Genomic DNA, 14,399 nt, shown 5'->3' with positions numbered 1-14,399 from the left:
ATCCATCCTCGAGCTGCACCCACTGTGGGTGTAGCATGACTATTTCAACTATTACTTGTTACTTCGACCCCTTGATTATTGGATCAGATTATGATTCTCTCTCTCTCTCTCCATATTCTTGACACCAGTGAATTAACTTTGTTCTTGGCATTGCGATGGATTTCTTGCTCGATTTGCCTCAATCTAAATATCTAGCAAGTAGCTGGAACCAATTTGAAAATGAAAGCAAGTTTACTCTTTAAACTTTCAAGCTGGAACTTGAGATTTTTCCACCTCCAGTTCTGTACTTTTTGTCGTCTTTTGTCTGTGTTACCCACCTATTACCCTTTTGAAATACATTGATTCTATGGTATATAAATGCGGGTGGTGGCCGTTAAAATTAAATCAAATATTTTTAAAATATTATTTTTATTTTAGAATTTGAAAAAATTAAATTATTTATTATATTTTATTTAAAAATTAAAAATAATTAAAATAATTAAATGAGATGAGATGAATTAAAATATTTTTTAAATCCAGACAAGACCTAAATCAACTTTTGTAATCATGCGTACAAACGAAGGCACCAAGCACTCCAAATATGAAAGACTAGACTATGATCTTGGGTTTAGCCGAAAATTATTAGATACTCTATAAGTATGTATGACGTAATATTCCATCTAATCCAATAATGATATGCAATTAAAATTTTTGCGTATGCACGACATTTTAATGACATGTCATTTTATGATATATTGAGTGTAAGGGGATTTTTTTCCGGCCTATGGAATTTTCTATACCTATCTATTGGGGAGGGATTCATCAGAAGACAAAGTATTAGATAGAAATGAGGGAAAAGAATGGACTTCGGGATGGAAGTGCGAGGCTTGAGAAAGTAATGTCATGAGAGGAAAATGGGATTTTGACATAAAGTAAGGAAAAATAAGGTATAAGGAGAGAAAAGTAAGAAAGTGATTTAAAATAAATGGGGGGCAAAAGATAAAAGGTAAGTGGAACCTAAGGATTGCGGACCTTTGGTTTTGGGACGACTTCGACTTCTTCTGATTTTTTTCGATTTCTTATTCAACTTGAGGGCTCGAGAGAGAACTTATTCTCTAGCAAATAGATTGACAGCTTCCATTGTACGGTGAGAAATGAGAGGTTATGAGAAACTGTAAACAAGCTTATTATAGTAGAAAGTCCCCTCCCCAAATCCCAATAGACGTAGGTTTAGTATCGAACCACGTAAATTTGTGTGTTTATCTATTTATTTTCTTTACATTTAAATACTGTTCATCTCAATGGATGTACGAACCGACACCGTACAGTCGCACTAGACCACTACCGAGGGTTCCACATAACACCGATTGAGGCCCAACTCTGAAGACCCGAATTGTCGGAGTTTGGCCCAAAGGCATGCAAAACACGATGATAACATTGAGAATACCACATGTCCATGCTCGGAACTGCCTAATAATTACTCTTCGACTAACCTGTGCACCATACATTCCCCATTTCTACCAACAAAACCATGTTGAAGCATTCACCAGGGCACTACCCCTACTGTTGTTACCTGCTCAGACAACACTATTTCGGTGGTTATATGAATGATTTTGGACTCAATCGTCTTATAATCACTCTTCTAAGTTCCCACAATGGTGCACATTTATGTAATAATTTTTCATTTCCAAATTATCAGATTTGAGTTGATTGGCTTTACAAGCGTATTTAATAGTAAACTAAATGATAAATGATTAATTTACAACTTTTTTTATAATTATTTTAAAATTTTATATTAAATGACAGGTAATTTTGTGAAGTTGAAGTTCATTTTAATCAAGTGGCATGTTTGCGTTGATTGACATAAAATGAGTTATAAAATATTGTAAAAGAGTTGCAGGTCATTTTAATCAAGTGGCATGTCATTTTACTTGAAAGTTGGTATGAAAAATATACCTTTCTACCACAATGATAAAGCAAAATTTGATTTATAAGAAAAATTCAAATTATTTTACGTACATAATGTATATTGTAAAGACCTTCAAATAAAATTATTCAAATTCAAAATTCGCTTTAAGTTGATAAAAGGGAAAAAATAATTTAGTGAAAAGAAAAAAGAAGGAAAAATTCTCTGCAGAGTTTATTGTAGGCGAGAAATTTACAAAGTTTCAAAGTTTGTAACTGTTTTGAGTCATACACAACTCAAAATTTTCATGGATGTCGAGCTAGTTGGCCTACCAACTCAACTAACAATTCATCAAGAATTTCTAGCTCAAAATTTGCACCAATACCTTCCAAATCTCCATGATTTCCCATTCCCCTGTATTCCCAATTTGAACCAACCAATTCTGCTGCAGTCATTCTCAGAATCTCAACCCACATTTCCTCGTAGTTTTCACTTTCACTGTGACGATCAGCTTTCTTCTTTGTGCCTTGATATTTGCCTTCAATTTTCTTTTTTCTTGGCTCATCACCAGTCAAAGTTGTGTCCTTTCCTGGAGATGGTTGCTTGCAATTCTCAAGCTCCGGCGACAACTTTCTTCGGGACTTTGAATCGGCCAAAGTAGAATCTTGTTCTGTCAACACATAATTTGTGTCAGCAATTCAAAATATAAAGTTCTTGAATTGCCAAATTTAATGCAAAAAAAAGAAAGAAAGAAAGAAAGAAAGAAACTTCTAGTTAAAGAGACCAGATGTCGAACCTGATGTTGGAAATGCAGGTTCAAAAAGGAAATGACCAGAATCAAGTACAGAAACGGGGCTCGAATCTTCAGAGCTAAACTCGGATTCCACCTTTTGAACCACACAAGGATTTATTTTCTTCTTTTTCTTTCTTGGTCTCCCTCTGTTCAAGACTTCCTTGTGGTTACTGGGTATGGGCGTTTTTACTGCTTCCATGGCTACATGTGCTTTTTCATTGGAGCTTTTTGAAGGAGATGGAGAAATAGTGGAGCCTTTAGCTTTTCCGTTATTGCCTACCTTAGCAATAGGCATATCAGGGATTCTCTTACTGCACTTCTCCCGCTCTTTCAAATTATCTAAGACCTTCTTCTCGGATTCTTGCTTTCCTTTGTAGCAGTTGTTGTTCTTCATCTCCTGCAGCCTCCCTGCTTTATTTTCGACGGTTTTACATCTTTCTGCTCTTCTCTGCCTTAATTCTCCCAAACCCAGTTCGGATTTTCTCCCTTTTGATCTAAACTCTTTACTTCCACCTCCATTTTCGAAGCTGAGTATAAGGAAGTTTTCATTTTCCAGTTCAAGGAAGGTCGGAATTTCTCGAAACGACAACGTGGATTTGACTCGTCGATGCTGCCCCTGCATTGGATCAAATCCCGCCAAGTGATTCTCAGAATTCATGGATCGGCTGCGTGAAATCGAATTTGGGTCTGAGCATTTATGCACCCAATTAATCTCCGGCATCGACTCCAAACCCATCATCCTCGCTACTATCCCAGGCGTGGCAGCCGTCTCAATTTTCTCCTTGGCCTTCAATTCCCGATCCTCATCGCATACCACCGAGGCAGCTTCTCTGATATGATCGGAAGGGTGTTTTGGAAGTTTTCCGGAGCATAGAATTCGGCGAAGGATGCCAGCTAGACATCCGACGGTGGCATTCTTAGAATTGCACAAAGTCGCATCGAAAGTTGTGGTGGATGAAGATGATGAGTAAGAAGGAGAATAAGATAAGGACTTCATGTTGGAACAATGAAGACAATGAATTTCCTCTATGGAATTTGAACTTTCGAGTTGCAAAAGGAACAGTAAGTTCATCTAAAGGGAAAAGGAAAGGGGGAAAAAGCAGAGAAATTTGAATTGCTTCCATGACAGAGAAAAAGCGAAGAGAGTAGTACTCTCTAAACAGAGTAGGAGAGGTGGCGGGCTTTGCATTTGAATATGGACAGTGGCCGATTAGTCTCTAGGCATTAGGCAGTGTCCAGGAATATGTTTCCACGCGCGCTGTGAAGTCAATTTGAGCAATTTGTTGGCTAGTTCTGCAGAGTGCAGATCATGGCTCAAACATGCAGCAAGGTTTCAGGGCGCGTTAGCTTATTGGCATTGCTCTTGGCGTCTCAAAAGGAATGGAAGATGGTCCCCAACTCCCTGTTAGGATTAGCTTCATTGTACGTGGAGTATGACGTTCTGCTATTTGTTTGGCCGGAAAATGAAATGTGAAATTTCTAAATTAAAAATTTTACTTATATTCTCACACTATATACTAACATGTGATTTATTATTTTTATCTTATTATTTAAGCACACATATTGATAAAATAACAAAAATGATAAATTACATTTTGGTGTGTAATTTGAAAATGATAAGTAGTATTTCTCTGAATGAGAAAGAGAAAACTGAATAAAAATATTATAATGTTGAAATATTACTATAATATAATTTTTTAATATTTTAAAATTTGAAAATTTTAATTATTTTTTATGTTTTGTTTGAAAGTTTAGAAAAATTCTAATATTAAATGAAAAAGTTAAAGATTTGAAATTGAAAACTGTTTATGTTTGAGTTATGTTTGAAAAAAAAATGAGATGAGATGGGTTAACATGGATTCTCAAACGAGGCCTATTTAAAATCACAAACTCATTAAAAAATATTTTCTTATCTATTACGTAAAAAAAAAAAAGAATTCGGTAGAGACGCATTTTCCTAAATACATAAACACAAAAGAGATACAGAAAATTTAAAATTTTAGTCTTCCTATTTTTGTATATTCAAACATCATTTTGATTTGAATATATATAGATTTATATATATATATATATATATTAATAAAGCACCTGGCACTACGTGGTTGGCACCACGTCTAGAGAGTAGAGAGTCAAATGAATGGTAAATCTCAAATGATTCAGTAACAATATTGTATTATTTAAGGTTAAATCTTTTAAAAAATGAGAATCTATTATTAAAAAGGAATATTTTATTTCGAATGTGTCTCGGTTTTTAAAAAGAATTAGGTGAAATTTATACACTCGTATAATTTTTTGAATGGATGGTCCATGCTCTATTCATTTATAATTGTGTTCGGAGATGATGGAGATGTCAATTTGTTGTCAGAGAGTTTGAAGGAGGACGATTGGTACTGCCAGTGAGTGAGCTGTTGGATTTATTTTTGGGTTTGAGTATTGATACCCACCGCACATTTTTACAATATATTTTATAATAATATTATAGACTAAAAATATTTTTATAAAATAATATTATTTTTATAAAATTATCTCTTATTTAATACATTATTATAAAATATATGACAAAAAATATGATGTATAAATCATTTCCCTTTAAATTTTGGGAAGCCATGATATCATTTCCACATTGAACAAAAATGTTCCTACTTGTACGAGGGCACATATTTTTAAAATTTTAAATTTATTTAATAGAGTTATACTATATATATATATATATATATATGAAAAATCCTGTTATAAATTTTATAAAAAATTTATAAATTCAAACCATTTTTTAAGAATAAGAATTCCAAAAATTCTTCTCAAAGAAAATATTTTAATTGTGACAATTCTGAATATTTTGCAGATAAATATCTTTAAAAAATTTAAAATTAAAAAAAAAAGTTAATCAGTTGAATATTGATAACAATAATAAAAAAAATTATTTCATATATATATATATACATACACGAAATAATTTATCTTACTCTCGTCATGTCATGATGTTGTGTTGATATAACCCTATTTGTCTACCATTATATTATTCTTTATTTCTTAAAATAATAAACTCAAAAGTTGATGGTTAGTGCTGCATCAATAGAGGAGGAATTAGAAAAATCTACTATGGAAAGTCGAGAGGGTAAAGCTCATATCTACAGAATTTCTCTTATAACATAGCGCCAAAAAAATATTTTTATTAATTTTTAATAGATTTTTGGAATTTTGAAGGGATGAAGACTGGAACCAACCAGTGGCAAAACCAGCAATTTTTTTGGGAGGGCTAACTTTTTACCGCACACGATGTTTACGTAAAATAAAAAAATATTACAAAATCATAAAAAAGCATAACTGTATATAAAATTAAATCTCAATAATTTGTCAAATAACATACAAATAAAATTTTAAAAACACAACTTAATATTTGTTATAGATTCTTGACGATAATATTTCATAGAATAATATTCATCTATTATTATATTTATAAATATGAAATATTTAGAAATTGTTTTATTCATAAAAGCTATCAAGTGATATTTTAGAATGTCATCTTTCATTCTAATATCTAAGCTAGTTTATCAAATTTAATGTAAAATCTATCAATTTTGGCATTACATTAAGCATAGAATACTACATTTGAGACCTCAAATAAACATTTCCTTACTCAATGAAATTTAGATGATAAATCATCTCTACTATTTTTCATATAAATCATCAATTTTAAATAGTTTTTCTTGTATTTTCATTTTGGATTCTATATTAAGAAACTTATATTGTATAGTAAAAAACTTTGGGGTCAATATTAATAGTTTGCTATTTCTCTCAATCTTAATTCTAATTTAATTATAGTGGGGCCACATCCTTGAAAATAGATAATGTATAGAAATTATACAAAATTAGAGAAACATTTCTATGTATATTGAAATTTTACAAAATTTTAAAAAGTACATGGGAATAAGAAAATTATGAATAAAATTTAGGGACTATTGTAAATTTGGAAAAAATTTGGGCTGTCTTTTATTTCATCTAAAAATTTATCAGTAAATTCTATTACTTTACTAATTGGTGTAATAGTTCCCTGATGGATAATATGTTCGAAAAATCTAATTTTTTCTTGAAATAATTTTATTTTTGATGGGGGTGGGGGGAGGGGCATGGCCCCCTCAAGCTCTATGTAGATCCGCCACTGCTTCCAGCACTACATTAGTTCCGCCCTAACATCAACGATATAACAATAACATCCTCATTTTACCCCTCTCACAAAATTAGCTATTTATCCATCATTGGATTAGCTCTTTTTTTATCAAGGAAATAAATTAAAAGATTTACTAGCAATACCATTTTAGCATAGTTGAATAAAACTAAAATAATAACCTAATATAAATTTAAAACATTTCAGTATTATTTATAAATTATTTTATTATTATTTATAATTCATCTCATTTCATTGAGTGTCCAGAGCTCGATGTTGCTCCCCGAACAACTATACTGCCATCTGGCTTGGTAAGGTATTAAAAGTCTGCCTGCACTCGTCGCGTTCAAATGGACCGCAACATCAAGTGTTCATTATATGCCCAATATATATTCTTACCTTTTTTTTATTCTTCTTTTTTATTCTTTTTGGGTAAAAAAAGTCTCGTTTGTATAATAAATTGAGATAAAAGTTAAAAATTAAATAAAATATTATTAAAATATTATATTTTAATATTAATATTATTTTAAAATTAAAAAAAATTAAATTATTTATTATATTTTTATGTAAAAATTTTAAAAAATTATAATGATAAAATAAGATGAGATCGTTCTGCATCAAAACGGAACGAATATATTCTATTCCTCGGGTACCCAAAATCAGGAGAGAAATAATAATTTGTCCTTCATGATGTGGTTCGCATCATCTTAGATGCCCCATTTGCGTGTAAATGGGATCTCTCGAATGTCAACCACTGAGAAAATTGAAAAGATAAATATATACGAAACCAAGTAGTTTGTGTTTGCTTGTCATGAAAATCTCTTTCAATTCTCTTATTGATAAATAAGTTATCGTATTAAATAGTCGTACACACCGTGAACTTTATAATATATAATATTTTCTATGAGGGGGTTTTGAGTAATGTCTCTTTTTATCCAATTTATAAAAGAATCAGAGAGGATCTCAATCTCCTTGTCACGGAGGAGAGAAAACTATTATGCTGGTTTAGGATTTTTTTTTTAAGAATAATTGAATTTACAAATTGCTAATGAAAACGGAATTTTATCAGATGTTTTGTGTGGAAATTTACTAATTAAGCCAATAGACATCCACTAATGCCTAGCTAGGTCGGTTAAATTAGGCCACATAGAGAATTTAAAAATCTTTGAAAAATTGTTTATCTCGCATTTTTCGCTTAAGCAATTTTTGAGCGAATATTGCTCAATCCAATTTTTACAAAAGTAATATAATCACAAAAAGAATTTATAAAAGTAAACTTACAAATTGACGTAATTTTATATGATACATTATATTTACTCTATAATAAAATTAATTTTACAATTTGACGTAATACGTCAAACATCAGTAGTTTGAGATTTATTTTTGTAAAATATCTTTGGCTAAAGCATTTCTCATCAACAAATGATTAAATTCATAATTCCTATCTTGTTAATCTTAAAGATAGAAATTGATTTAGCATTCATGATGTTAATCAATTATGTTTCAGCATCCCATTCAAGCATTAGTAATAACATAATTCAGAAGGAGCAGCTTAGAGCAATGAATATATATCATAACAATAAATCCTTCTTCCCCTGTAGGGAAGAGGTTAGTCTTAAAAGAAAGAACATGAAGTCCCCCTAGCCTAGCCGTCATAGACAAGAATCTGAGTATGAATCAAACAGAGGCTTTTTATCATACTCTTAAAGTGTAATAACCCGATCCTAAGTTTAGGCTATAAAATAAATTTTATGTAAATTTTTTCTTATAACTACAAATATTATTATTATTATTATTATTATTTTATCATATTTTACTAGAGTTTTAGTTTGAATTTAAATCAAAATTTTTTTTCTATCTCCACCGAATCTCATCTCTTGATTTTATAATCCTAACCTCAAACTCATCTTAGACTCCAAACACTTTTGGCATTCTAGATAAAACTCCTAACTACCAAAAATTTCTTTTATGAATTTCAGCCATGCACGTCTCTAACTTATTTGTCCACTCACATGCACATGCACGTACGCCTCTCAACTCCAAACTCTGTCCACCCTCCTGTGAACCACGATACCTCACTTTCCCCTGCCTATAGAACTAACCCGAGACCCTCTAGTAATAAACACAACACTTTCCCCTGCTTCTCTTTCACGGTAGCCACCTCAGGATGCCGATAAACCACTCGAGAAGCCACAGAAACTGCCGCATAGTTCACTTCCTTCGGCCTCGCACCGCCACGGTAAGCCCAGGACTGTCACCACCCTCCTCCCTCTATTCCAGTCGGCTTGACAGATCACACTCTCTCTCTCTAACTCTCGCTTTCTCTCTCGGTGTCGCACCTCTTTGCCCAGAGAACCATCCTGTCGCGCCGCCGTGACCCATGCCAGCCACCTGAGCCGCCGCACATCAACTCCCCTCTCGGTAAGTCCATCGCAGGATCTCTTCCTCTCTCTCTCTCTCTCTCAAACTCTCTGTTTTGTTGGCCGTGTGCCTTGTCTTCCAGAAAAATCTTAAGTTTCTTGATGGGCCTTGGGCCCTAGGCCTTTATGTGCGTGGGATGGCCTTATCCTTTTTGTTGGGCTCATGTAGTAATATTATTATTATGAGCCAGATTTCAACTCTTACAAATTCTAATGATCTTTAAATGAACTTGTATTTTAAATTGGGTTGATCTTATTTTATTTCAACAACAATTTTAGTAATTTTATTGGGCTTAATATTTTAAAGGTCAGTTTTTAATTAATTAAATATATTAGTTAAAGGCTATTTTATAAGGAATATGTTAAATATATTTAAATAATATTAATATTTATTAGATTTCTTATACGATTGAATAATTATGTTACGAAACGAAACCTACTTTAAGAATTGAGGTTTTTTTTTATGACTTAATTTAAAATATTAGGATTTATCGATTATGGTGTTAAACAAAATATTTATTTGACTATCTTTTAGATTGTGAATCTAATTAAGTAGGATATTAGTACATGTTGATTCTAGAAAAAAATAGTGATAGTTAATATTGCATATAGGTGACGAGCTACGAAGTGAGATTCAAGAAGAAACATAGCGAGGTAAGTAATTTGATCATAAGTTAGGATCATCACAGTTTAGCCTATATATAAATATTATTCAAGCCAGTTCATTGACAGCCATTATTTATAAACCACTCATGTCATATGCAAACATGTCATCTAGCATAGCATAGGATCATGTCATTCTGCATCATGTTTAGATTCAGAAATTATAATTATGTACGTATTATGTCATGCATCTCATGTGTATAAGACACGTAAGCTATCTTCAGTTCAAAGTGCAAGATAAGATCAGATCAGTTAATAAGATGACCATTGAGATGCATGGTACCAATGCAGTTCAATTTCAGGGTGGATGTGCAAGCCACGAACTCAGTCGTGGTCCACTATAGTATGCTAGAATACTATCAGCGGCTCCCCTTGCTGCAGCAGGATGTGGGGCCGGTGTACAACTTCGCACATAGGGTTAAGTGTGTTGGCCAATCAGATCAGTCAGTTAAATTAGATCAGTCAGTTAAATCAAATCAGTCAGTTATTTCAGATAGATCAGTCATGTATAGCATAAGCATCAGTATGAATAGTCATGAATTTTAAGTTCTCACATGAAAACTTTTATGAAAACCTTATGTTTATTAAGTTTACGTTGTGATGGATTTCTTACTGAGTCTTCAACTCATTTTAGTTTGTTTTTCATGTTTTTTTAATCACCCAGGTGAGGCTGATGATCATGAGCAGGCAGACCAGGATTAGAAAGAGCAGTTGTTTTAGTTTCAGACCTTCTAGAATAAAATTTATTTGATGACATAAATTTTTATTCAGATTATTCATTTAATATTTTTTGAAGACATTTTTTATTAGACAGTTTTTCTACAAAATAAATCCTAATTTCAGTTATCAAATATGAGATCTCTTGTCGAGTTTATTTTATAAAAAACACATGACACACCTAGCCAGCGGGAATGGGGTGTTACATAAAGCTTAGAAGGTTTGAAATTAGGATCAGTTAGACTTGTCCCTAGAAGATTTATACAACTCAGAGTCAGTCTGATAGTAGACAATCTCTCCACTGTCACTGACATAATGATCTTCTTTAATACTTCTTGCTAGATTCTGAATCAAGTGAAATGGAATAGGTCCAGATTTCTTTGGCTCCCGGTAGTACTTTCCAAGCACTGGTTTAGCTGCCTCAGTCTGCAAGATAGTAGAGGTATTCAAGCCAGCAGAAATTGCTCTTATATCAGAATGCAACCATAATTTGCTAGTCAATGTTATTTTCTGGGGTGACTTAGAAACGAAAAAATATATTTGCAATCGGAAGTACACCCTCCACACTGCTAATATAATACGTGATTTGATCTGTAAAAGAAAGTTCAAATCTAGCCATATTAGCGGCGTCGAAGGTGTTTCTTCTACACCGGTTTGCAAGTAGATCAAAGACTATTTAGAAAGTACCGCTTCCACCAGATGATAGTGTGGGATTTGAGGGAAGAGATGGTGTATGACATGGGTGCCGATGTCATGGTGGATGTTATTAATCCATCCATAATCACGATCAACAGTTGTGAGCCCTCCTCTTAGATAACTCCATTCCTGTCAAAACATACACAAAGAATGATTAAGGTTTTGAAGTAAGCCTACTTTTAAATGTGGTATACAGATTAACAGCCTATCATCAGGACCTTTCCGCGGTACCAAGGAAGTTTCTGCTCATAGCCATGGTGATGTAAGTAGGTAACAAAGTCCAGCCACATCACAAAAATCTGTAATTAATGGTGGATTCAAATAAGCACTTTACAATTAGAGAAGTGAACTATACAGAACTTTTGATAGATTTATCAAGCAAATGAAAGTTTACTCACCAAGTGAGGAACACAGTAAAGCTTTAGCATTTGTATAGGACCAATTGCAAAGGAAAGAGAGATGAGCAGAGCAACCATTATAGACCAGCACACAGTCGAAGTAATCACATCATTCCTATCATTGGGGGCGAATAACTTGCTATTTGGGTTGAAATGAGAACCTTCCTTTCCTGGACCTCTTGTCCACTGAGATGTAATCCAGCAGCAAGAACAAGATTCAGCTTCTTAGACCCTCACAGCACAAAAGTTCAGAACTAACATAATGTAATAAGTCAGTTAAGGAAAGGTCTCTCACCAGATAAAAAGGGTATGCTAACAGGGGAAAAGGCACTGTGAATCTCAGCATTTTGGTACTATAATCCAAGCTTTTGTATAACTTCTCTGTCAACTGGTAAAGATATTGAAACATGACATATTACTGAGAATTTGCTCTATATATTATTGGTTGTATCCATTTTCATGGCTAATTAATAAGAGCTTTTGAAAATAATAGAGTAGACAATACCGGGACCCATGACTCGTCATTCTCAACATTCCCATGGTTCTGGTGGTGAGTTCTATCGCTAATTCTCCTGTAGGATTCAAAAGCTGTGTGATTTATCAAATGATAGCAAAATTCAAAGCTAAATATTTCCATTATTTGGAAGAAGATAAGTGAACAGATAAAGTTATCACAAACCCACCATCCATGGTAGGGTACAAGAATTGCAGAATGCAAGACATGCCCCACCAAACTATTCAACACTGAATTGTCAGAAAAGCTTCCATGGCCACTGTTCAATCCGGAAACCAAAAGCAGTGTAAAAGGCGTGTAAAAGAACCATCCATGACAGCACACGAATCTAATTCCAAAGCCAAGAATAATGTACAATTATTATACGATTTACCAGTCATGTCCAAGCACAAATATAGCCCAGAACATTGTTCCCTGAGCAACCCAGTAGAATGGCCAAAAGATCCCAGCATTAAAGTAGATTGCAGCTGCTGCCAATGCAAAGATCACCAACAAATCCCTTAGAACATAACTCAGCGATCTCCACGAGCTCTTGATCCAGCAATGCTTGGGAATGGCTGCTCGGATCTCAGCTATCTTAAATGGAGGAGGCGCACTTGGGTCGAAAACATCAGTCTGGCCAAACCCAGAAAACACACTTGCATTCTTCTCTCCTCCTCCTCCTCCCTCCATTTCTTCAAGAACTGGTTCCTTAATTCTTGGCAGGGCTTGAGAAATTAATAGACAGGCCGGAAAGCTAGCTTGCCGAACTCTATTGAGGTGCAGATTTACAAGGGTTTATTATGCTTTATAAAGAATACCCTTTTATAGGCAAAACATGAGATCAGCACACTCATAGACACGAGAATCTATCTCTGGATGCGCCCCAAGTTGCCGTTAAGTTGTAGAACAGAATCGATTGCACACCTGATTCCCCACGTTAGCAGGTTGACATAATTATATTGACTTTTTAAAGATGTGGCTTCCAAAATTTCAAGCCATCCCTAAATGGTCCACAAAGTCATATAAAAGGAATTGATGATCGACTATAAGATTAACTTATCAAAGTACAACTCGATCAGTTTGAAATGATTCTCTTAAAAGTGTTACACTCGTAAAATTAAAATATTTCATAAAAATAAACTCATAAATTAATATGGTGTCATATGATAATATATTAGATTTATTTACGATAAAAATACTTTTAGAATCTAACGTATTACGTTAAGTCATGAAAACATTTCAATCTTTTAAAATGTATACCGAAAAGAATTCTAAAATGTACAAAGCCTGATATTTAATTTCCAATCTTTTAAAGAAAAACTAACTTGTCAAAGTACAACTAGATCGATTTGTAATTGTAATTACTTTATTTAAAGAAGTGTTATAATCATAAAAAGATCTCATAAAAGTAAATTCACATACTAACATAACTTTATATAATACATTAGATTTATTCACAATAAAAATAATTTTATAATCGAACGTACCGTATCAAAATACGAAAACATCTCAATCTACGTACCCTTAAATGGTCCGTGCACAAATATACAAAAAAGAATTCTAAAAGCCTAATATTATTTCCTGCATGGTCCACATCTCAAAACCTAGGTCATGAGAAGGAAATTAATTAACGGGGCATTTAATTAAGTGGAATTAGGGTAAGGTTGGCCAGTAAGCGTTAATTAATGTACCTTCAAAAGCTTGGAGGTAAGTATTATATATCCATCAATCGGCGCAATTTAAAACGTGTAGTACTACTAGCTACCACCTCAAGCCAACTGAGAATTTGTGGTATTTCACACCATCTACAAAAGAGTCATTCATTTTTGACAGACGTGTTCTATCAGGTAGTTGGTATTTCACACCATCTAAAAAAAAATCTAGTGAGAAATGGGCAAATATGTTGTGGTGTGTAAATTTCCCATCCAAAGTCTCTACACTTTTGACAGAAAATCCTTCCATTTGTTCTGCTACCAATATTTATGGTAACTTTGCCCACTTTTTCGTTTCAAACAAGTCCAAAAGTGATAAGGGCTTTTTTTAATAATAAGATGAGATGAAATGATATGATTTTAGATGAGTTAAATAAAATATTATTAGGATATTATTATTTTAATATTATTATTATTTTGTAATTTGAAAATGTTGAATTGTTTATTATATTTT

The 14,399-nt window shown here is 33.0% G+C and overlaps 2 protein-coding genes across 2 annotated transcripts; both read right to left on the bottom strand.

Annotated features, from left to right (window-relative positions):
• Positions 1-2,097: 2,097 nt before the first annotated feature.
• Positions 2,098-4,026, bottom strand: LOC121240517. The gene is made up of 2 exons (XM_041137972.1): positions 2,682-4,026; positions 2,098-2,555 (listed from the first exon to the last, which is right to left on the bottom strand). Exons 1-2 carry the CDS (start codon positions 3,748-3,750, stop codon positions 2,191-2,193), a joined length of 1,434 nt encoding a protein of 477 aa, XP_040993906.1. The 5' UTR covers positions 3,751-4,026; the 3' UTR covers positions 2,098-2,190.
• Positions 4,027-10,849: 6,823 nt separating this feature from the next.
• Positions 10,850-13,008, bottom strand: LOC121240518 (omega-3 fatty acid desaturase, endoplasmic reticulum-like). The gene is made up of 8 exons (XM_041137973.1): positions 12,625-13,008; positions 12,421-12,510; positions 12,243-12,309; positions 12,033-12,125; positions 11,738-11,923; positions 11,558-11,638; positions 11,331-11,468; positions 10,850-11,069 (listed from the first exon to the last, which is right to left on the bottom strand). The coding sequence occupies exons 1-8, from the start codon at positions 12,921-12,923 to the stop codon at positions 10,878-10,880; spliced, it is 1,146 nt and encodes a 381-aa protein (XP_040993907.1). The 5' UTR covers positions 12,924-13,008; the 3' UTR covers positions 10,850-10,877.
• Between the last annotated feature and the right edge of the window lie 1,391 nt (positions 13,009-14,399).

This window comes from Juglans microcarpa x Juglans regia, chromosome 7S, assembly GCF_004785595.1.
Source record: "Juglans microcarpa x Juglans regia isolate MS1-56 chromosome 7S, Jm3101_v1.0, whole genome shotgun sequence".
NCBI classification, from domain to species: domain Eukaryota; kingdom Viridiplantae; phylum Streptophyta; class Magnoliopsida; order Fagales; family Juglandaceae; genus Juglans; species Juglans microcarpa x Juglans regia.
This window is presented reverse-complemented; position numbering and strand designations above follow the sequence as displayed.

Coding starts and splice junctions, on each gene's coding strand:
- LOC121240518 (XM_041137973.1), bottom strand. CDS start 12,923: ATGGAGGGAGGAGGAGGAGGAGAGAAGAATGCAAGTGTGTTTTCTGGG. Junction 12,511..12,624: donor TTTGTGCTTGGACATGACTG/GTAAATCGTATA, acceptor CGGATTGAACAG/TGGCCATGGAAGCTTTTCTG. Junction 11,639..11,737: donor TTTACTGTGTTCCTCACTTG/GTGAGTAAACTT, acceptor CATTAATTACAG/ATTTTTGTGATGTGGCTGGA.
- LOC121240517 (XM_041137972.1), bottom strand. CDS start 3,750: ATGAACTTACTGTTCCTTTTGCAACTCGAAAGTTCAAATTCCATAGAG. Junction 2,556..2,681: donor ACCTGCATTTCCAACATCAG/GTTCGACATCTG, acceptor ATGTGTTGACAG/AACAAGATTCTACTTTGGCC.